Source organism: Macaca thibetana, chromosome 10, assembly GCF_024542745.1.
Source record: "Macaca thibetana thibetana isolate TM-01 chromosome 10, ASM2454274v1, whole genome shotgun sequence".
NCBI lineage: Eukaryota > Metazoa > Chordata > Mammalia > Primates > Cercopithecidae > Macaca > Macaca thibetana.
Genome location: NC_065587.1, coordinates 77,974,387 through 77,997,892, shown reverse-complemented (window position 1 = coordinate 77,997,892; position 23,506 = coordinate 77,974,387). Strand labels below are relative to the sequence as shown.

The 23,506-nt window shown below is 40.0% G+C and overlaps 2 protein-coding genes across 20 annotated transcripts in view; both read right to left on the bottom strand.

Annotated features, from left to right (window-relative positions):
• Positions 1-3,471, bottom strand: part of LAMP5 (lysosomal associated membrane protein family member 5) — a 210,034-nt gene extending 206,563 nt beyond the window's left edge. Inside the window, exon 1 of the mRNA XM_050745066.1 lies at positions 3,468-3,471. The gene's annotated coding sequence lies outside the window, so the exon portion shown is untranslated. The remainder of the gene's footprint in view (positions 1-3,467) is intronic.
• Positions 1-23,506, bottom strand: part of PLCB4 (phospholipase C beta 4) — a 411,761-nt gene that overhangs the window by 158,053 nt on the left and 230,202 nt on the right. For all 19 annotated transcript variants that reach the window (XM_050745049.1, XM_050807506.1, XM_050807512.1 and 16 more), the window contains one exon: positions 15,900-15,998. In XM_050745049.1, the coding sequence (XP_050601006.1) occupies positions 15,900-15,983 (84 nt within the window). In that variant the 5' untranslated portion in view covers positions 15,984-15,998. The remainder of the gene's footprint in view (positions 1-15,899; positions 15,999-23,506) is intronic.

The following is a 23,506-nucleotide window of genomic DNA, read 5'->3' as shown; positions in this document are numbered from 1 at the left end:
CGCCAGCTGGATTGCAGCTGTAGAGCACAGACCGCCCACCAGAGGAGCCTCACTTGGGCAGGAAAGGCCCAACTGCAGCACCTTGCCATGTTCAGTACAGCCTGGGCACGGACATTTTGAGGGTGCTAAAGACCCTGCAGCAAAACTGTCCAATGAGGGGACTCCTGGGGCAGCTGCCTCTTGAAAGGAGATTTAAGCGACACACCTCCATAGCTGCCACAGATAGTGTCTCTGGCTTAACCTTTCTCTACGTTCCAAAATGGCATTTTCAGTTCCAGTTCTTTGGGACATTTAAAATTCCTTAAAAATTAGGAAGCATGCAAGTATCAATGAATTTCAGTCTCAGATAAGTTACTAAGGAATTGCTGGATCATAGTAGGTACTTATGAAATATTTGTTGGGTGATGAATTAATTCCCTGGTGGGGATATAGCAGGAAACAAAGTCTGTTCTCAGGGGTTATCTTCTAGAAGGATTTTAGCAATGAACAAAAAAGGGTAAGTTATCAGGTAGTGATAAATATAACAATTAAAACATCCAGAAGGGTCAGGAGCCTGTGTGTGTAGGTGAGTAAGAAGGCCTCTAGGACAATGTGATATTTTAACAGAAACAGCATGAAGTGAGGAAGTGAACCATGACGACTGTACAGGGGAAAGCAGTCCAGAGGGAGAACAGCAAGTGCAAAGGCCCTGAGGTCGCAGTGTGCCTAGAATGCTCAGGGAACATCAATGGGACAGTGAAATGGTAGGTCATGTAGGGGACTTGCAGGACACAGAAAGAACTTCGGAAATTACTTGGAATGAGGTGGAAACCCATTAAAGACTTAAACCAAAAGAAGGGCATAACCTGACTTCCATTCTAAAAAAAAAAATCCATCTTACTTATTCCTTATGATGGCAATGTGAGGTAGGTATTACCACTCCCATTTTTCAAACAAGGAAGCTGTGGCTTAGTACTTGGTGGGTGTAAGACTGACTCATGGTCACATCTCTTGAGTAGCAAAGCCAAAACTGAACCTATTTCTGTTTAACTCCAAATGCATTCCCTTAACCAAGTATGTGTATTTCAAGCTTTTGGATAGAGTTCTTTGGCAAAGATTTTACCTTAAATACCACTTAGTACAAAAACCCTCTCTGTATTTGCAAACAATATCCTGGCAACTTGGCTTTTGGTGAGCATTCAAAAACGAGTCTCCTTTTCACATGTCTACAAAGTTAAGAGGATCACCTGCCCTTTCAGGTACTTGGGAGAAAAAAGATCGACAGCAGAAGAACCATGGAGGTGCCAGCATGCTGTCCTCAGGGTAACTCCGCAGTAGAAAGAGAATGCAGGCTGGACCTGGGAAGCTATACTGACTCTGCCCATCTGCTTCAATTAACGTTCTTGACAAAGCAGCATTTCAGAGCACGTGCTTACTATTTATGGCTTTAAGAGAAAGTAGTTTATAAATTATATGTTCCTTGTTAGTTTATTAAAGTGAATATTAAAAAGATGGGCTTTCCTGCTGACAATATTTTAAGTCTATTTCCATCAATATATAGTACATTTTACCTAGTTTCCCCCCTCCTAAAAAATTAAAGACTAGGGGCCAGGCACAGTGGCTCATGCCTATAATCCCAGTACTCTGGGAGGCCAAGGCAGGAGGCTCACTTGAGCCCAGTAGTTCGAGACCAGCCTGGTCAACATAGCGAGACCCTGTCTCTACAAAAAAAAAAAAAAAAAATAGCTGGGTATGGTGGCTCTTGCCTGTAATCTCAGCTACTCGGGAGGGAGGCTGAGGCAAGAGAATTGCTTGAGCCCAGGAGTTAGAGGTTGCAGTAAGCTATGATTGTGCCATTGTATGCCAACCTACATGACAGAGTGAGGTCCTGTCTCAAAAAAAAAAAAAAAAAAAAAAAAAGACAAACAAAAACAAAAAGAAAAAAAAGAAAGGCCAGGCACAGTGGCTCTCACACCTGCAATCCCAGCACTTTGGGAGGCTGAGGCAGGCAGATCATGAGGTCAAAAGTTCGAGACCAACCTGGCCAACATGGTGAAACCCCCTTTCTACTAAAAATACAAAAATTAGCTGGGCGTGGTGGTGCACAACTGTAGTCCCGTCCCAGCTACTTGGGAGGCTGAGGCAGGAGAATTGCTTGAACTCGGAAGGTAGAGGTTGCAGTGAGCACAGATCATGCCACAGCACTCCAGCCTGGTGACAGAGTGAGACTCTGTCTCAAAACAAAAACAAACAAACAAACAAAAACCTAAAAAAGCCCTGGTAAATACTTTCCTTTTCTTACTGGCTGATTTCTATTGATCATAAGGTAGAGGTATCAGTTTTCTTAGGGGAATGTGGGGGAAATTATATGAAAAATACAGTCTTCCCATTCTCATTTCCCTAAAAGAACTGGACTAAGAACATCTAGACTTAGTAGTATAATACTTATGGTCTAGAATAAATAAAGCAAATGGTGAGTAAAAAAGTTAAACAGGTCTTTGGTTTCAGCCTATTAATGAACTTTAGAAAGACTTTTTAATTATGTATTTTATACATCACATATACCTTCAAAAACATGTTTCTCTGCTGACAGCCATTCTGGGTCATAAAGCTGTGTGATCTGTGTATGTTCTCTTTAGCAATACACTAGTTCTGGATGCTAGCTCCATCACGTAATATAAGTTGATTAACAGGCAATTCTTAAGTGACCTAAGCTTCTCTTTCCTCATCTGTAAACTGTGGAAAATCTCATTTAGTCCTCACAACCACCCGAGGGTTTAAAGAGATGACTGATGTCAAGTACTTTGCACTGTGCCAAGGGCTCAATAAATCTAATATGTTCAGCCCAGATAAAGAAGTCTCTTTTATTCAACAGTTTTCACCCTTTTATCTGTGTTGCCCGTTTGAGGAAGATTAGCTGTAAAGAACTTTAAATGGATCTAATTTTGTTTCCTTCTAGTAAGTCTACAATTCCTTACCTTTCCCTAGGCCTAGGTTCTCAAACTTGAGCTGCATCATCAGAATCACTGAGAGGGTTCTTAAAACACAGCTTGCTGGACCCTCCCCACAGAGTTTTTGATTCTGTAGGTCTGGGGTGGGGCCTAATAATCTGCATTTCTAGCAAGCTCACAAATGTTGCTGATGCTGTCTGAAACCGTACTTGGAGATCCACTGTAGGCTAGCTGGCAGGTCATTTTTCTGCGAAGTCTGTAACCAGCCTATGAAACCTCAAGCAACATGCTTAACCATTTTAAACCCCAGTTTTATAAACTGCAAAAGGAAGCTAAAAAGACCTACTTAAAACAGGGTTGTTTTGAGGCTTAAGTGAAATAATGTTTAAATCAGAGGCACTGGAGCCAGAACCACTCCATCTTGAACAGGGCTGGGTAAAACGAGGCTGAGACCCACTGGGCTGCATTCCCAGGAGGTTAGGCATTATTAGTTACAGGACTAGAGAGGAGGTCAGCACAAGACACAGGTTACAAAGACCCCACTGATAAAACAGGATGCAGTAAGGAAGCCGGCCAAAAGCTGCCAAAACTAGGATAGTTAGAAGAAAGTGACCTCTGGTTGCCTTCATTGCTCATTATATGTTAATATTAATGCATTAGCATGCTAAAAGACAGTTTACAAATGCCATGGCAATGTCCAGAAGTTACCCTATATAGTCTAACAAGGGGAGGAACCGTCAGTTCCAGGAATTACCACCCCTTTCCTGGAAAACTCATGAATAATCCACCCCTTGTTTAGCATATGATCAAGAAATAACCATAAAAATAGCCAACCAGCATCTTTCAGGGCTGCTCTGTCTATGGAATAGTGATTGTTTTGTTTTTTTACTTTCTTAATAAACTTGCTTTCACTTTACTCTGTGGACTCACCTCTATTCTTTCTTGGGTGAGATCCAAGAATCCTCTCTCTCAGGGTCTAGATCAGGATCCTTTCCTGATCATTTATACCATTTGTCAAGTGCAAGTTCCAGCACCTACTGAGTGCTCAAAGTAGTAGTGATTTACTACTGCCCGTGCTAAAAAACACCTGTCATGATTAATTTTATGTGTCAACTTGACTGGGCTAAGGCTGATGGCTGATAAAATATTACTTCCGAGTGTGTCTGTGAGGCTGTTTCTGGAAGAGATTTGTGTTTGAATTGATGCACTGAATAAAGAAGATCTGCCAAATACAGGAGGGCATCATCCAATCCATGGAGAGCCTGAATCGAACAAAATGGTGGAGGAAGAATGAATTCACTCTCTTGATCTGGGACATTCATCTTATCCTGGCCTTGGATACTGATGCCCCTGGTTCTGGGGCCTTTGGACTCAACTGACACTTACACACCATTGGCTCCCCTGGTTCTCTGGTCTTTCAGGTTAGAACTGGAACTGCCCTACTGTTTTTCCTAGGCCTCTAGCTTATAGACAGACAACATAAGACTTCTCAGCCTTCATAATCGTGTGAGCCAATCCTTCAGAATAAATCTCTTCCTACCTATATATCTCTATATATCCCATTGGCTCTGTTTCTCCGGAGAACCCTCACTAATACAGCACTCTCTCTAAAACAACCAAAACAAGTAATGACAAAAATAATTCCTCAGAATTTTCAGGAACAGGGAGTTCAGAGGATGAAATTGCACAGGTTTAAAGAAATGCAATTTTATCACTTGAGAAGGGGCTTCAGAATTATTAACTTGATTAAAAAAAAAAAATTTCTCCCTAGATTGCTCAACAGGAAAAAGTATTCACTTTTACATGTGCTGTATATTTCATCTGACTGTTCATTTGTTCACAGTTGAATGAACTCTGTTAATTCAATGGCTACACCACATGCCTTAACAGAGTGCAATTCCAAAGAGATGTGCAAAGAGAATGAAATCAGGATGTCCTTAGGGTCTCTTCACCACTAGCCTGATGATCTGTAAGACTGCACTCATCAACCCTAATTAAAAGGATGCCCTGGCCAACACCCTCCTATTCACCTGTGGCCCACAGACACAGCTTGAGGTAACTAATATTGAGCATTTTCCTCTTTACACTGCAGGTTGAGAAGAAGCAATAGAGAATCAGCACTGTAATTCTGGCCATTGAGTTTAATTCTTTAGCATAGTACAGTAGTACTTGAGAGACCTAAGTAGATCCTCAGCTAGTTCCTCATGAAACTGCCTTTGCAAAAATTATATCAGTGAGAAAAATTAACACAGCTGAGCTATCCCACCTCCTATCTTGCCTTTTCCTTAATTATTCCTGGGCTTTGGAACTTTGGAAGACGTTTAGGCTACAGTTTAAATGATAATAGGCCTTGCCCAAAAACCAACCACTTTTGTTTGAGGGGAGGGCCTGAGTCCTGCTAAGGCGCAGACACATACGACTGTCAGCCATTATTCTGGAGGTTAGAAGATATGCAACGTCCTCGGTTACTTCTGCAAATAACATTGCTATTGTAGAACCTAAGATTGGCCTTTTGAGATATCTTTTCAGGTTTTCTTTTGCATGCCTCACACCCATGTCTCCACCTGGACCCACCTGCACTTGCCAACCCCACTCCTATGGCCCCAACCAGAAGCAATTCAGCATGATGTAATCCTTGCCCCATCCAACCAGCAGAAGTGTAACCCCCTCCCCCACCTCCTCTTCCCTAAACTGCCTTTAAAAAAACCCCTAACCTAGCAGCTTTGGACCAGATGACTTGAGTACTAACTCATCTCCCATGTGGTGTGGCTGGCCTTGTCTCTATTAAACTCTTTTTTTTTTTTTTTTTGAGACAGAGTCTTTCTCTGTTACTGTCACCCGGGCTGGAGTGCAATAGCGCAATCTGGGCTCACTACAATCTATGTCCCAGGGTTCAAGTGATTCTCCCACCTCAGCCTCCTGAGTAGCTGGGATTACAGGCACCTGCCACCACGCCCAGCTAATCTTTGTGTTTTTAGTAGAGGCAGGGTTTCACCATATTGGCCAGGCTGGTCTCCCACTCCTGACCTCAAGTGATCTGCCCATCTTTGCCTCCCAAAGTGTTGGGATTACAGGCGTGAGCCACTGCACCTGCCCAAACTCTTTCTTTACTACGATGCTGTATTCTTTCTTTGTGCAGCTGGCAGGAAGAACCCCTTGGTGCTTACACCTATATTTTAATTTAATTGCCCACATTGTTTCCATACTTTCTTCCTGTCTTGTGTTGTTTCCACAAGCTCCTTGTAAATCTAGTGGGACCCCAGATTTCCTTGTCTAGTTTCCTAATGGATGCGTCTCACATCTTTGCATGAATAAGATGTCCTTCTTGCACCCTTGAAGCATGGATCTCAACGATTACCACCTTCCATGAAACTGACCGAGACACTGTTTCATGGGGGAGATGCTTCCATTCCTCCAGGAAATAGAATTATCTTCTACTTTTGTGAAGAAATAAAAGCAAGCCCAAAGAAACTTCACAGAGAGGGAAGAGACATGAAAATGAGAAGAGCAAGGCCCTGCTCCCCCGACCACAAAAATGAGAGCATCTTAGAAAAGAAAGGTGAGCCGTCTGTTACGTATGCAGCAAAAGCTGATAAACTGATAAAATGATCTATCAAGATAAGGAAAAGAAATAGAGGATGACTAACTTAAAAATACAATACAGTAGTAAGAGAACATGAGGAGTAAAAATAATTACTTGAAACTAAAATCATTTCATTATTACCATTACCATCAAAACCAATTTGTTACTCATTTCTATGTGGTATTGTTTGTCTTCTAATCCAGGTGCCTGCTCATTTATTTACATATTATGTTCTATGGCTGCTACTGGGCTACAATGACAAAGTAAAGTAGCTGTAACAGAGGCTGCAGGACTCATAAAATCTAAACTATTTAATATGTGGTCCCTTACAGAAAAAGTATGGTGACCCGGCTCTATGACTTTTCAGTATGAGATGACCTACCCTACAAACCTTTCCTTAAAGGTCTCATGCTTGGATGACAATGAGTTCTGAGCTTTGGGGGCATGAGAGACCAGATAACATTATCAGCACTGTCATTTAAAAGGCTGGTCTAGAAGAAGGAAGAGGCCTGAATGTTTGTTTTTGTTTTGTTTTATTTTGTTTGCAAAAACCTGGCTGATCTTAGTTTTTGGTGCTTTAGGTTGTTTCAGTGTTCAGGCCAACTGAGGCAGTGCTCAGATGCCTGGCCTTGGCTTTCTTCTCACCTCAGGAAGAAGTCACACAGCTGTGCTGACAAGAAAGGTGACTGGCAGGTGTGTGCAGACTCGTAGAATCTTAAGGAGAACAACTGATATTCTTTGACCCGTCCACCTTAACATCCCTTATTTTTCTGGCACAGAGATGTTAAGAAAATTGCCCATGGAGACATAGTCAGGAAAAGGAAGGATGAAACCTCTAGCTCACCTTCGTTAAAGTCTTGGTCTTCTCCAACCTTTTGGAGCCCGCCTACAAATCATCCTCTGTACGGCCGCCAGAGTAACTGTCTCCAAAATGTAAATCCGATCATGCCAGTCTCTTGAAAATGGCTTTCCATAGCAATCAGAATGAAATCCAAACACCTCTGCCTGGTCCTACACCATTTATTCTCATACTTAAGTGTGCACCGGACTTCCTTGAAGGGCTTGTTAATACACATATGCCTGGGCCAGTTCCTGATTCGGTAGGTCCGTGGGATGGGCCTGAGAATGCGCATCTCTAATAAGGTTCGGGGTGGTGCTGATGACGCTAGCTTGGGGACCACACTCTGAGAGAACTACTGCTCCACATGAGGGGGCCTCTGCCTGCTTCTCAGAATTCCACCCTTACCACACCCTGCCCATGATGCTCACTCCACCCTTGGTGCTCTTCTTTTGACATGCCAAGACTACGTTTGCCTCAGGGCCTGGCATTTGCTGTTTCCATGTCGTGGAGTGCTCTTCCCTTAGTTCTTGGTCAAACTGGCTTTTTTTTTTTTTTTTTTTTTTTTTTTAGACTGAGTCTCGTTTTGTTGCCCAGGCTGGAGTGCTGGAATGTAGTGGCGCAATTTCAGTTCATCGCAACCTCTGCCTCCCAGGTTCAAACGATTTTTGTGCCTTAGCTTTCCAAGTTGCTGGGACTACAGGTGCGCACCACCATGCCTGGCTAATTTTTACATTTTTAGTAGAGACGGGGTTTTGATATGTTGGCCAGGCTGGTCTCGAACTCCTGATCTCAGGTGATCTGCATGCCTCAGCCTCCCAAAGTGCTGGGATTATAGGTGTGAGCCACTGCGCCCGGCCAATCTAGCTCCTTCTTATCATTCAGCTACAACTTCAAATGTCACCTCCTGAATAGGGCCTGCTCTGACCACCCAACGCACAGCAATGTCCCCTCCCCCACTCCTCAGTGTCTGCCTGTCTCTCTGATCCTTCGATCACTCCTTTTAGTAACATAATAGTATCGAACACTGCTGGAAACCATTCATTTCTATGCTTATTTGTTTGTTGTTGGTCTTCTCCTGCTGGACCATACACTCCCAAAGGACTGAGACTTTGTCATGTTCATTGCTCTAGCTCAGTCTTCTAGAGCAGTGGTTCGCACCATGGATTAAGTTGTAATGACTTTAAAACATTTCCGAATTTAACGTTAAAGGGCCAACTGTACTCAAGATTGTTTATCATCATTAAGTTGCTATATTGGTTGTTGTAGCCTAATGATTCTAATATAATTCACATACAATATACAGAGTGTGTGATAGACTCATATAAGTATACACATTTACAATCTTACCGCTAATTATAATTCAGAATATTCTGTCAGAGATACTTTTTCTTCACCATCTCTACTAAAAATACAAAACCTAGCCAGGCATGGTGGCGCATGCTTGTAATTCCAGATACTCGGGAGACTGAGGCAGAAGAATTGCTTGAACCCAGGAGGCAGAGGTTGCAGGGAGCCAAGATCATGCCATTGCACTCCAGCTTGGGTGACAAGAGCGAAATTCCATCTCAAAAAAAAAAAAAAAAAAAAAAATTCCTCTACCCTGAGGAATGCAGTATCATCCACATGAGAGGGTGAGTGAAGGAAGCCCATGACTGTGAGGGTCTTGGGGTCCTCATACCCTGAGGAATGCAGTATCACCCACATGAGAGGGTGAGTGAAGGAAGCCTGTGACTGTGAGGGTCTTGGGGTCCTCATTCTTTCATCCCATCCCATCAGGCAGCAACAATCCCCCTGACAGAGGAGGACTGAGAGAGGAAGATGCGCCCACATGTTCGTCCTCTTGGATCATTTATTATGTTCTTCCCTTTCTGTGCAATGTATTTTTAACTAGTATTAATGTGATTATATACAAAATGCTTCTTAGGTACTACAGAAGGTATCGCTTTTGCTTTTGGTTCTTCGTCATTTCAGAAAGAAACAATATACATGTATCCATACATGTACCCCCTTCTCTGGCATTCCCTCCACCTTGCATCAGAGCTGTCCAGTTCCTGTGCTAGAAATTCCAACCTCATTCTACAATTACTCTCTCACATCTTCTACATCTACCAGGTTAGAAAAATATTCTCATTTATTCCTATACTCGAAATCCTCCCTTATTTCTCCATATGTATGACTGACTGTCCATTAAGTCCTTCAAGTCCAACACTAACCCCCAGACTACTCCCACAAGGAATCCAGCCGCATCCACTTGTCACTGGTCATCCAGAACTGACCACTGCCCTGCTGAAACCCCATCAAAGGTTCCCTAGAGCTTTCAGAATCAAATGCCAATGTCCTGGGCTGGAAAGTAAACCCATTGATGGTGTGGACACTGGCTGTCTCTGTGCCTTCACCCCTGTACTCCACCGCCCTACCCTCTGCCCTACCTGGACAATCCCCTTACCCCTCATTAGAATGTGCTGTCATATTCATGCCTTTGCAGAAGCCCTGGCCTCTCCCTTCTTCTTAGCTGTGCTTTGAGTGGTTGACTGACTCACCTATCAAGACTCAGCCTGAAAGGGGCCTCCTCACTGAGGCTGCTGGGGTCAGTCCCCCAGCCCTGTTGCCCCATCCTCTCCTCTCACACCACAAGGTTCTCATCACAATATGCAAGTGGAACAAAGTGGAGGGGTGAGAGTGAAAGGGCTTCAGGGGCCACGTGCTGAAAGCCTGGAGTTTAAAACTGAGAAGCCCAGCCAGTGGTGTTGGCGGTATAGCGGTGAGTACAGCTGCTGTCCAAACTATGAAGCCAGTACTTACTGCAGTGCATAATAAAGTGGCACCAACATGTTTCTGTTCTGTATGTCCAACTCGAATAGGGACAGGAGCTTAAGAAAACATGACTCATGGCAAGACAGCCAGCAACTAAAGCAATTATCCACAAGGAACATGCAGAAATCGGTTTCTTGGGATAAAAACACAGCAATTTAACTCCATTTAACACATTTTCACTATTTTTTCTCCCCCAACTCCAAATTTGAAATTATTTTATTTTTGGTTTGTGGTTGGCTACTTTTATACTTTAAATCATATATGTAAGCCTCTATTGTACATCAACTATCAACCTTCCCTCTTGCTAAGAATATTAAGCCTCTGGCCTTTCCTCTGTTTCTCCAAGTTCCTTCTAATTTCCAGCATCTGTCTGGCACCCTTACTTTAAATAAAGGTAACAGCTTTTTTGTTATGTTTGGTCAAAAATAATTAAATGTTTTGTCTACCTTTAGGTTGATTATGAAAGTTGAAAAACTAAAATTATTATGATTATTATCATTTAGAAGACTCTGTAAGTATCTTTTAGTGTAAATACAGGTATATCTGGACACTGTTTCATAATTTAGTTTAAATTATCTAAAGCTTAAAAATAATATATAAAGATGGCTATCCCTCTTTTCATTGTAACGTCAAAGCATGATTGAAGAGGCATACCTAAGAATGATTTACTTCTATAGAAAAATGTATTTTTGGTTTGATCTACTATTTACTGTTGTTTAGGACCTAGATTCTTTGAAGTTTAATAGATAGCATTTTTCTGCTGTTATTCTATAGTGATGTAGATGACTTGTGTCCAGTAAAAAAAGGCAAATCTCTAATAGGTTATAGTTTTATTGCCTTACAGGACATTAGCCAGTTTTGTATCTAATTTTGACAAAACTTATTTCACTTTTCTTTTCCTTTCCTTTCCTATGTAAAACTCTCTTCCTCAAGTGCTCTTGGAACTAGCTTTATCATCCTGTTAATGTTCTCACTGATTAGTTAAATATATCTTTTAATCAAAATACTTTATATGAGGCTTGTGTTTTTAAGTCTTGAAAATCGTATTCGGAAAGCACTTTGCTTTTCTGATGAACAGCCTGTGGGGTGTAGGCTGCTTGATCTTTTCTGAGCTTCATGGTGTGGCTGCTCACAATTTGATTTCAGAACCACCTTGGAAAGAGGCCAAAGTCAACCTGTCCCACTGTGCCTGACTTTAGGTTTGTATTGACCCAGCACTTTGATACTCCTTTGATCCTGACACCTGCAATAATTGTCTCAGTTTTCCTCCACTGCGTGTGTGTGTGTGTGTGTGTAGGGTGGAAGGTGGGGAGGCTAGTATAAAGACCAAGAAGACCAAGACTTTGCTAGAAAAAGGGACTCCATCTAGGCAGCTTGACTCAGATACAAGAAAGTTCCATGGGCAAGAAGAAGGGGTAGCCCAAGCTGGGATTTATGATGTGGGAAAGACGAGGTCAGTGGCTGAGGTGAGTCATCTATAAAACATTTGAACCCCTGCTCTGGCTGTCACTAAGAAGGACTGGCTGATGAATTCTGTAGATTCCAATGGAATATACTGAGAATGCTTCTTAGTGCCAAGAAAGGAGAAAGGAATTTTTAAATCTGGTTATAGTTTGAGTTGATTGTCTATGCTATCCAATAAGAAAGCCACTAGGCCCATGTACCTATATAAATTTGAATTTAAATTATGTAAGATTAAAAACTTAAGTCCCTCAGTCCCAGTAGTCACATTTCAAGTGCTGAACAGTCACATGTGGCTGCCATAACAGCAACACAAATGTAGACCATTTCTATCACTGTGGAAAGTCCTGTTGGTGAACACTTATCGATGATGGCAGTCTTTTTCTTAAGAATAAAGCTCTTTTTATATTTTGTTTGTTTTAAGGACATACTTTGACTTTCAGGCTTATACAAAAGGGAAGATATCAGGAGAGTCTGAGTGGGAGAGTTTGAGGTGGAAGGGGGGCCAAACAGCTCAGGATGAGAGGGGACTTGAATTTTGAACTTTCCTTCTTTAGATTGAGAGAGAGAAAATGCTTAACAGTTAAGAAAAAAGCATCTGGAAAAGTGAAAAAGGACTCTGAGTGTGATTAAAATAAAATAAAGGAAACAGGAACATGCATCTTTATGGAGGAGAGGGACAAAGAAGAAAAAAGAGAGACACCCCTGGCTGGGCTGGCTAATGAAATTTATTCAGCGTGATCTCTGATTTTTAATCTTAAAGTTGTCCTGGTGTGTGATGCAATTCTCCTCTGCTGCCACTAAATCTTCAGTAAAATGTCTACTTTATACAACATCCTTCTGCTTCTGGGATTTGATGTTAAAATGGATTTAGGAAAGAAAACAAATTAGAGTAGTCAACAGTCCTGGAAAGTGAATGGTAATGAAGCACTTGAAGACATAAGTCATCACCAAGAGTGGGTAAGCACCTAGGAATTCTAGGAAAGACTAGGAAGGCCCTGACCTGACAGGGAATGGGTTCTACAGATCTTTAATGTGGATATTATAGGAAAGTCAGGGGGCTGGTTTAGTTAGAGATATCTGGGTTGCATGTATTTTTAAAAGCACTGCTATTTCTCTCCTCCACAAGAGACGAATCTCTATTTTAAAGATTTAATGTTAAGCATCACTTAGGAAACAAAATATATTTTGCATTTAAGTAATGTGTAAGTCAAGTAAAGTTAGAGAAGTACAGAATTAGAAGTGTTATGGCAATACAATCAGATGCTACAACACAGCCTACCACTTAGGTCATTTGTAAAAATCTGGCTGCCTCAAAAATAATTCCTCAGTAAAGCAGAAATAATAAAATAAACTTTAAATGCATTTGCACTTACTACATTTATTGACTATTTTTAAAACAGTGGCTTACTCACTGTTTAAGATACCTCTCTGCTTCTTTTTTTTTTTTTTTTTTTTTTTTTTTTTGGAGACACAGTCTCACTCTATCACCCAGGCTGGAGTGCGGGGGCATGATCTTGGCTCACTGCAACCTCTGCCTCTTGGGTTCAAGGGATTCTCCTGCCTCAGCCTCCCAAGTAGCTGGGACTACAGGCATGTGCCACCATGCCTCGCTAATTTTTTTGTATTTTTAGTAGAAACAGCGTTTCACTGCGTTAGCCAGGATGGTCTCAAACTCCAGACCTAGTGATCTGCCCGCCTCGGCCTCCCAAAGTGCTGGGATTACAAGCGTGAGCCATTGAGCCCAGCTGCTTTCTTTAAACAAATACAAGGAATATAATTTTATTTTTGCTGCTATTTGAGTTCATGATGATAACATTAGTTATCATATGGTGCTGACAGCATTTACGCCCCTTCACAAAAGGTACACTTTAGGGATGCTTGGGTTTTGTTTCTCTAATTCTTGTTCCTCCCACTGGCTTTCAGCTGTAATCCCTCATGGCTGTTCACGTACCAACCATAGAAATGAACCTTTTCTGCTTACATTTTGTTGCCTTAAATGTTTTCATGGCTCTGGCTCTAAAGAACTGAGTCTTATAGGAGTGGGAAATAATTTTTATTTTAAGCAGTCTGTCATCCAGCTTGAAATATTCTTTGGCTTTGTGGTTTGGTATGTTATCATGAAGACACATGTTTGTTTTATAAAGTTAAAACGTTTTTGCTCAAAATCCTAGTAAAATAGCACTTGAAAGAGTTGAAAGCTTAGTTACATTGTATTTAATACTTGTTCAAGGGTTCTTTTCTTCTAACTTTGCCTAGTTTGCAGAGGAATCCAGAGGAAAAGCAAATGCCTTTAGAAGCACAGGTGATCAGTATTTCCTAATATGAGCTGTGATGATTAACAACCAAAAAATCACAAGAAATAAAAAGGATTCAAATGAATCTCTGGTTCATCAAATCACATTTCACTTTTGTCGAGTACTTTATTCTCCAATAGCTTTTCCTTACATAACAGTATGAGATATACTGAACCAATGATTGCATGTAATCTTTTCAAAATTACCTTCTCTGAATTATTAGTCTGAATTGGAATCAACTGGATCTAAAATCATTTTAGATGCTAGACATCTACAAAGAGTTTGGTGGTTACAGGTATTCTGCTAGTACCTGGAGAGAAAAAGATAAGTAAAATACGATCCTTGACTTCAAGAAACTCAGAGAATAGTTTGAGAGAAAGAAACATTAAATAAAATGTGAAGGCAGTGTAAAATATGCAAGGGTAGCTCAGTGGTGGCAAAAAATAAGTTATCGCCTCTTATTGAATGGGTCAAGGAAGGTATCACAGAAGTGGAGATTTCTTATCTGGGTTCTGGGACGAGAGGAGTTCACCAATCAAATCAGTCGGAGCAAATGCATTTCAGGAAGAGGGAGTAGCATAAACAAACCATGTAGTAGAATAGCTTATGGGGGAAACTGTAAGTGGTTTGCTATAGTTGAAGTATACGGTGTATGTTGGAAACCGGAGAGAAATGAATGTGAGGTAATTAAGCAGGAGCCAAATTATAGAAGACCTTATATTTCATTCTGTGAACTTCCCTTTATGCTACAATGGGAAGTGATGGAAGCATTTTAAACACAGGAGAAATGGGATCTGCTTTATATTTTTAAAATATTACTCTATGATCTCGACCATGGGAGAGAGAAAAAAAGAAAAACAAATATGAAAAAAGACTAGAAGAAAACTGCAAAAGAATGAACAGTGCTTATCTCTGGATGGCAGAATATTATTGTTTCATCTTATAGCAGAATGTAGTTTACTGTTATTTCAATTTCAGATATATGAACAGTCATCACTTCAATATTTTAATTCAAACAAGGAATAGTGACCATGTTTAGGTCCATCCTTAGCATTCACAATTTTGTTTACTGAAAAAGTGACTATCCTGTAAATCTAGAGAGTACTATAATACACCCTGCAGAAAAATTAAGTCAACAAGTATTAAGCTATGTCAGCTCACAGAAGACCTAGTTTCCGCATCTGACAATCTCGACCTCTGGGAAGATCAGCGAATTAGCCACGTTAGACATTTCATTGATTTTGAAATAACCAACTCTGACTCTAAATGAAGTTTTAATATGTTTTACATTCAACTTTGCGGTAAAGGAAACATCAATTTCATTATACACCCCTTCCAAAGTCACCTCAAATTCAAGTACAATAGAAGAAAAATCATGCATTTACAATGCAAATGAGGCTTTAATTCACCTACCCAGCCATTCTGAACAGATTGGTGGCCCAAAGCCCCTGCTCTATAGAAAGTCTGGAGCCATCACCACCTTGCAAGGGCACAGACAATAAATGATAGAATCAGAGGCATGCAAAGCTTTGGTCAAAATGGTTTGTATCAATGAAATGAACAAAGCAATGACTGGCACAAAGTTCAATCACTATTACATTTATAACACATACAAAGTTATATGTAGAAAGACTGCCAAAAGCACTGCATTAAGCTAAAACTGTTACTACATAAAACCCATCTGTAAACTGAGAATATTAATAGCAACAACCTCATAAGGTTGTTGTAAAAAATTTTAAAAAATCATACACACAAAATTTTAGAAGGTCATCTGGCACATAGCGAGCACTCAAAAATTTATAGTATCATTATCATTATTACTCTATCTCATAACTTGCTTCTTTTCAACAACTCCAACCTATAAATCCTAAAGATGTTCTTACTTATGTCAAAGAATATGTACTCAATACTGTAATTGAAACTTAATAATTATTAGAATGTTTTGAGAGAAAAGATTAATAACACTTATTTACCTCTTCGTATCTGTCAAAAACTGCTCCTTCTTGCAAAAAGGAAGGAACTTCCTTCTGCCAGTTAAATTCATAAGGTTTGGCCATGATTATATTCAAGACCTAAAAATGAAAAGAGTAGCTCATTAGTACATAAAATGGAAAAACAATTGAGGATGGTTAATCACTTTGCATTTCTGTGTTTACGGAAGCTTTTCTTCAAATATGTGGAATACAGTTTTTTCTTCTTCCCTTTGTCTGACCTCCAACTTGCTTTCTTTTCTCTAAACCTGGAGATATCATAATCAAGAAATACCAGAGGTGATCATTTGGGAAGTTTCCGTTCTCTCCAAATCCCACAAAATAACAAGATGTGCATATATATATATATATATATATATATATATATATATATATATATATATTTAAATCTGAAGGCACCAGATAAAATAAGGAAACCATAGACCAAAATCAATACATAAGAAAGGTCTGCTGTAAATAGCTAAGGGCACTATGGGCTTGAAGGTGAACATATGGGCAGGAGGAGCCCACAGGGTATAAGTTGCAGAATCACGTAGGCATAGCCAGAATTTTTTATAGCTCTTGGTCCTCTCTTTAGCCCTCTCTTAGGCTCTCTTTCCCCTACCCCGTTGTTCCTCACCTCTTGGGCCACGCGGAGAACAAGAGAACGTCTGGTTTAGAGACAGCCAGCTCATAGGGGGTCCCTGAAGAAACTCCAACCAGCCTGCCCACTGAAGTAGGGCCTCGGGATGTTCACAATGTTTGTAGCAGAGAGGAGCCTGGCCTCTCCTCCTTCTGTGTGGAACTTGGAATTCCAACGGCCGGGCAGGAAGCCCTCTAGCAGGGATTCTGGGCTTGTAAGAGTCCCTGTTGCCACCTTTTCTCCCTTTTTAACCCAATTAAACCCTGTCTTACTCATCATTTAAATTGTCTGTGAGCTTGAATTTTCATGGCCGTGGGACAAAGAACCCCATTTTCAGCTGAACTAAGGAAAAGTCCTGCAACAGTTTTATCATAGACAGTGAGTAGGACATTTAAAGAGAAGCTAGGCACTGTTCAGGGTGGCTCCCTGCAACTAGGAAGAACTCAGCATTCCTTTTACCCATTCTTGTTGGCAACATGGTACGTATGTGATAACTACAACCCAAACATCTTGCATGAGCATACAACAAAGAGTCACCAAATAGTTAAGCAATGCAAAGAACATGGAAGAACACCAAACACAGCCAAGTAAAACTTACACCCAAGGAAAGACAGTGACCAGGAAAAACACGACCTGACTTCAGCATACTGATTTTTTCAGAGGGAAGACAGAGTATATTCTGTTCCTAAAATATAATTAACTACAGATACTAGAAATTTAAAACAAGATTGTTGAAATAATAGATGAGCTGAATTGTAAAGAAAACTCAGATGAAGTGTTGAGCCAAGGAATTCTTAAAAATGCAACACCAGGCTGAGCGCGGGGGCTCACGCCTATAAACCCAGCACTTTGGGAGGCCGAGTGGGGTGGATTACTTGAGGTCAGGAGTTCAAGACCAGCCTGGCCAACATGGCAAAACCCTGTCTCTACTAAAAAAGTACAAAAATTAGCTGGGTGTGATGGTGGGCACCTGTAATCCCAGCTACTCGGGAGGCTGAGGCAGGGAGAATTGCTTGAACCCAGGAGGCGGAGGTTGCAGCGAACAAAGATGGCATCACTGCACTCCAGCCTGGGTGTCAGAGCGAGACTCCATCTCCAAAAAAGAATAAAAAAAAAAAAAAAGCAACACCAAAAGAAATAGCATGCATGAGAGATATAGAAAATAGAAAGGAAAGGTTTAACAACCTTATATGGAGACAACGGAGGGATGGAAATAAAGCAACAGTAGAAGAACATTTCTGAAACCTGAATATTTGAGTCCTCAGAGTGAAAAAATCCACTCATTCCATGTAGTATAAATGGGGAGAAAAGATATACACCCCCAAATATACCTCATGGTGACATTGAAGACACAAAATGTGCAGAAATTACGAAATCTCTCAAAGATGCAGGAAGAGAAAAGATAATCTAGAGGTAAAATGACAATAAGACTGCTATCAGTCACATCATCCACAACACTAAATGCAGTAAGACAGTTTTAAAGTTCTGAGGAAAATAATTTTGGATTTAAAATTCTGTGTTCAATACTGTTTCAACTTTTAGGAGAAATATGTAGTTATTTACAGACTTGTAAGTAATCAGAAAGATTTAGCGATCTACTTTGAAAAATTTAATGCATTATATACTCTGTCAGGGGAAAATAAATATAGAGAAAGAGATATGGGAAATAATGTTAAGAAAAATAAAGTAAAAAGAAACAATAGGCTTACTCTTAAGTCTTATTGTACTATGCCAAAAAAGTAGAAAAGAAAAAATAAATTTAAAAATTAGCCAACCCAAATCCTAGATTATATCAATATATGAGTTGTGGCCAGTGAGGTGGTTGGAGGAACGAAGTTTGAGACAAAGGGAAGTAAAATCATTTTGGGAGGCGTACAGAGTTACTAAAAACTCTAGACATTAGTAGGAAAATTGGAGTTTAAATATGGGTGCTATGAATTTAAGAGTTATCCTATAGAAAATTAAAATTAAAAAAATATAACTTCCAAATGATTAGCAGGGGAGAAATAGCAAAAGAAACTTGAGCCTCTTTTAGAAAGTAAGCAGATAAAGAATGGAGAGAAGACACGAACATATTATAAGTAGAAAACACAAAATAAAATGACACATCACTAAGCACAGTAAATAAGAATTGGTTAAATTCACTTATAAAAGAGGTTTTCAGATTAGGTAAAATTATGGTTGTTTACAGAAATATTTTGAAAACTATCTAAGAAATTTGAAAATGCAGGGATGAAAGAAGATACCATGGGCACATGCTAAGAAAAAAAGAAGATAGGTATAACAATAATATGAGACAAAACAGACTTCAAGAGAAAAAGCAGAGACAGTAATAATACATCATATTAACTGCCATTAATATTTAAGCATGTCACCACACAGCATCAAAACATTTGAAAATTGACAAAGTACAAGGAGAAATTAGCAAAGTCACAAACAGGAGACAATGATTCTCAGAAATTAACAGAAGAAGAAGACAAAGAAGTAAGAATCTTGAAGATCTGAATATCATACTTAATAATTTAGTACAAACAACTTAAATAACTCAAGGTAACATAATTTAAATAACAGTACTTAATGAGCTTTATTCTCTCTCTTAATATATTTATTCTCTCTCTAAGTATATTATTTTTTTTCTTTCCCTCCTTTGCACCCTGGCTACCCACACACATGTGACAATCTCAAAATCTGATCACGATTAGGCCCTAGAGGAAATTTCAGCATTTTTCAACAGGCAGAAAATATGGTGGTCATGCTCATTGACAACAACAAGGAAATGTATAAATTAATGACAGAGAGTGTACAACATCTATATACATGGAAATTAAACATTCATACCCACACACACACACACACATACATACACCCCTAAATCATTCTTGAGTTAAGCAGAAATTATAAACATTTTAGAAAGAAACGATGAGAGCATTACAAACCAAAACCTAGATATGTAATATGTACCCTCCCCCCCAAAAAAATTAGTAAAACAATGATGAGTAAAAGCAAAAGTTAATTGTTTTCTGTTGGATATATATTTGGCAAGTACTGAGAGCAAGAGTGAGAGACATAGAGAGAGGGAGATTTAGGTGGGGGCAGAAGGGAGGATGAGGAGGAGGAGGTGGCTGCAGCACAAACTCACAACATTTACAATGAAAAGTGGGATATAATTAAAGAAGGCGAATGTGAGCATTCCAAGAGAATACTGTGTATAACTTTAATCAGAATATTTTAAAAGCTAAATAAAGTATATATATTTCAAAGTTAAAATACATTTGGCTTAAACGTAAAACTAAAAATGGAATTTTAGTTTTTTGAGGAACTAAATGATCCAGCAATCCCATTTCTGGGTATTTACTGGAAAGATTTGAAATCAGTAGGTCAAAGAGATATCTGCACTCCCATGTTCAATGCAGCATTACTCACAATATCCAAGTTATGGAATCAGCCCAAGTATGCAACAACAAATGAATGCATAGAGAAAATGTGGTGTATTATACACAGTGAATTCAGCCTTAAAAAAGGGAAGAAATTCTGTCATTTGTGACAACATGGATGGAACAGGAGAACATTATACTAAGTGAAATAAGCCAGATACAGAAAGACAAACATACATGTGCTCACTTACATGTGGAATATATAACAGTTGAACTCATAAAAGCAGAGAGTAGAACTGTGGTGACCAAAGGCTGAGGGTAAGGGGAACGTGGAGATGATAATCAAAGGATACAAAGCCTTCTATCAGTTACACAGAAGAAATAAGTTTGACTTTGAAACCTTTTGCATAGCTTGGTGAATACGGCATGTATGTACACACATAACCACACAGCTTCTACCCAAGGAGCTTAGAAACAAGCTTCCAAGGTAGATGATGTGCATCCATGCCTTCTATGCTATAAAACAGATCTGCAGAGAAAAATAGACCCACAGACCCCCCCCTCTTAATAACCAACTACAGAGAGCTAAGTGCTAGCTTGAAAAATAGATTAAAAAACAACATGGTGGCCACCCCAGTTTGCCAGGCTGTGAAGAATGGTAGGCAAAACATCTCTTTCTGCAGGATTGTATGTGTTCTACGATTGTGTCACTCCTGACAACCAGCCCTTTTAATTTGTCCCTTTGGTTTCATTTTAAATCAACAAGAGGCTTATGGATACAAAAAGTTTATATCAAAAATAAAAACAAACAAACAAACAAAAGCTGTTTACGGTTTGCATCATCTTTCATTGGTTTAACTCTGGTCCTCCCAGCATCAACATAAGTACCCCGTGTATGATGTTTCGCTACTATTCTTAACTAGTAAAATATTCATCTCTACCTTGGGTACTAATTTCATCACCATAGTCTCATTACATGAAGAACTTTGAGGGTGAAGGAGGCTGATGGAAGGAGGAGGGTAATTTTGACCTTAATCTCTTCTGCAGTGGAGGTGAAAGTTCATTTCATTGTTTATTCCTTCAGAGCACTGGGGTTCAGAACAAGGTAAGTAGTACTCTGGCAAAATGATGCTGGAGTATCCTGAATGTTCTCAATTTTAAACTAGTGGCTGTGGTCGAGGCTGTTCTTTGTGCTATCTGTGGAAAACTTCCCAGGGCCTGGCATCAGGGACACTAGCTGGCTTATTTTACATACATGGCACAATGATGACCTACAGACTAGAAAATGTTGACCCAGCCAATCGTGTTTGACAACAGTTTGATCCAGATAATTGATTTTAAAATGGGAACAAATGAAGGTACACATTATAGTCCCAGTGACTGCAGAGAATATTAAAGGGAGAGTTATTTCTTTTTAAAAGAGGGGAGGAACTGGCCACCTTATAACTACATTGTTATTGCAATTCTCTCAAATCCCCACCCACAGCCAACTGGTTTTTTTTAAAAAAAAAAAAAAGGCTTTGATTGTACCATGCCAAATGTTCCTCTTCTCAAATTCTCTAGCTTGCCTTCCAAGGCCTCATTTTCAAGATATTTCAAGGTTTAATTGTCTCCTCCACCTCCTAGAATGGCATCGCCTCACCATCCAGTGCCCACAGGAAAGGATCCACCTTCTCCTTGAGGAACACGGGAAGTGAAAGAGAATTTACATTGTCAAAGAATAGACAGCCCGAAACCTCTTGCAGTGTAAACACATTGAGCAGTTACTGGAAGGAAGCCAGAAAGCTTTTAAATAGTTGCATTGTTTCTAAATCCTCGTGCAACTGGATCGGATTAGCTATTGCACTGGGGCAGAGGAAAAACTCTCTGGACTGCAGAGACTTTGGAAGCTGGGGACAAGAAAGAAGGGGAGTCCTAGAAGGTCTTGTTCCAGAACGAGTGGCAAAAGCTCCTTCTAAAGACGACAATGAGAAACTGGCAGAGTTAGGAGGAACACAAGGGGGCTGAGGTGGGCTGTCGAGGGGCCAAATATTGAAGTAGGACATGTGTATTACCCACAAAGATGGCCTTCCATCCATTTGGTTGGAGTGAACCAAGGAAGAGATTTAGTTTTCTTAGCCTATTTGGTTTTCTTAGCCTACTCTGTCCTGAGTCTTTAAACCTGCTGTCTTGTCTTCCTTGCTAGACCTATAAGGTGGTCTTCAGGAATTACCAGACCACCTATCTCAGATGTGTTGGATCAACTGTAGAGTCAGCGCTGCTCACCCTCCCTCACCACCACCCCCACCCTAGACCAGTTTAGGTCAATACTTCCACAAGGAATTTTTCGTCTCTGGACATGTGCCTCATGTTCTGGTATAGAGTGAACAGAGGGCATGTTCTGGTATAGAGTGAACAGAGGGCAGTATGTAAAACCAGGTATATCTAAGGTACCTGGGTATGGTAGGCTGAATAAATGGCCTCCAAAAGATACCTACCTCCTAATTGCTGCAACTCATGAATATTACCTTACAGGGCAAAAAGGGACTTAGCATATGAGACTAAGTGAAAGATCTTGAGATGGGGAGATTATTCTGCATCATCCAAGTGGACCCTAAATGTCCTTATAAAAGGGAAGCAGGGGAAGTTTTGACACAAGCAGAAGAGGAGGAGGCAATGTGACTACGGAGGCAGAGATTGGAGTGATGTAGCCACAGTTCAGAAGAGTTGGCAGCCACCAGAAGGTGAAATAGGCCAGGAATGGGTTCTTCCCCACAGCCTGGAGGAAATGTGCCCCTGAAAATACCTTGATGTCAGACTTCTGGCCTCCAGAGCTGTGACAGCATAAATTTCTGTTACTTTCAGCCACTAGTTTGTGCTAATTTTTTATAGTAGCCCAGAAAATGCATATATTGGGCCCCCTGAAGCTGAACATCTTTCTTAAAAGAACTAAAAAGTTGACAAATAAATTTGGAATGCAGTAGAGACTGCTCTGATTTGAAGGGAATGGTCATTCAACACATGTATGTTCAACTGAATCATCAGAGGAAGACAGAAAGAAAAGTACAGAATAAACTTCATCTAGAAATGAATTCAGATCATTCTTGTCCTTCTGTTTCAAAGCCCCTTTGAGGACTAATGACATTACTTCTGCATACTTTACCCCAGGTTCCAAATGTCTTGTAACAAATTTGCATCTTAGCAATAAATACAAACTTCAAATCCTGCAGCTCCCCAGAAGCCAAACAAGGTATTCTTCACTTTTTATTCCTATTTGTGAAAAAATGAATTCATCTGAAAAAGCATTTGCTTCTACTTGATAATATATAGCTTTCAAGTGAATAAATGCACCATGACTCAGTTATAAATTTTATCAAGTGTAACTTTTAACTTCAACCTTACGACAAAAAAATTTTCCAGAACAAATTAATCCCTTCCCCATCCAACCATACAAATCCCATTAAACCAAATAACCCATGACCTTAAATGACCTCATGATGGCACAACCAAGGTTGTTTTCCAGAACATAGAGAGTTGAGATAAATTTCCACTGACCAAAAGTAAATTAGCTGAATCTATCACGAGTATTTCAGTGCCTTGCTCTTCAATCTTCA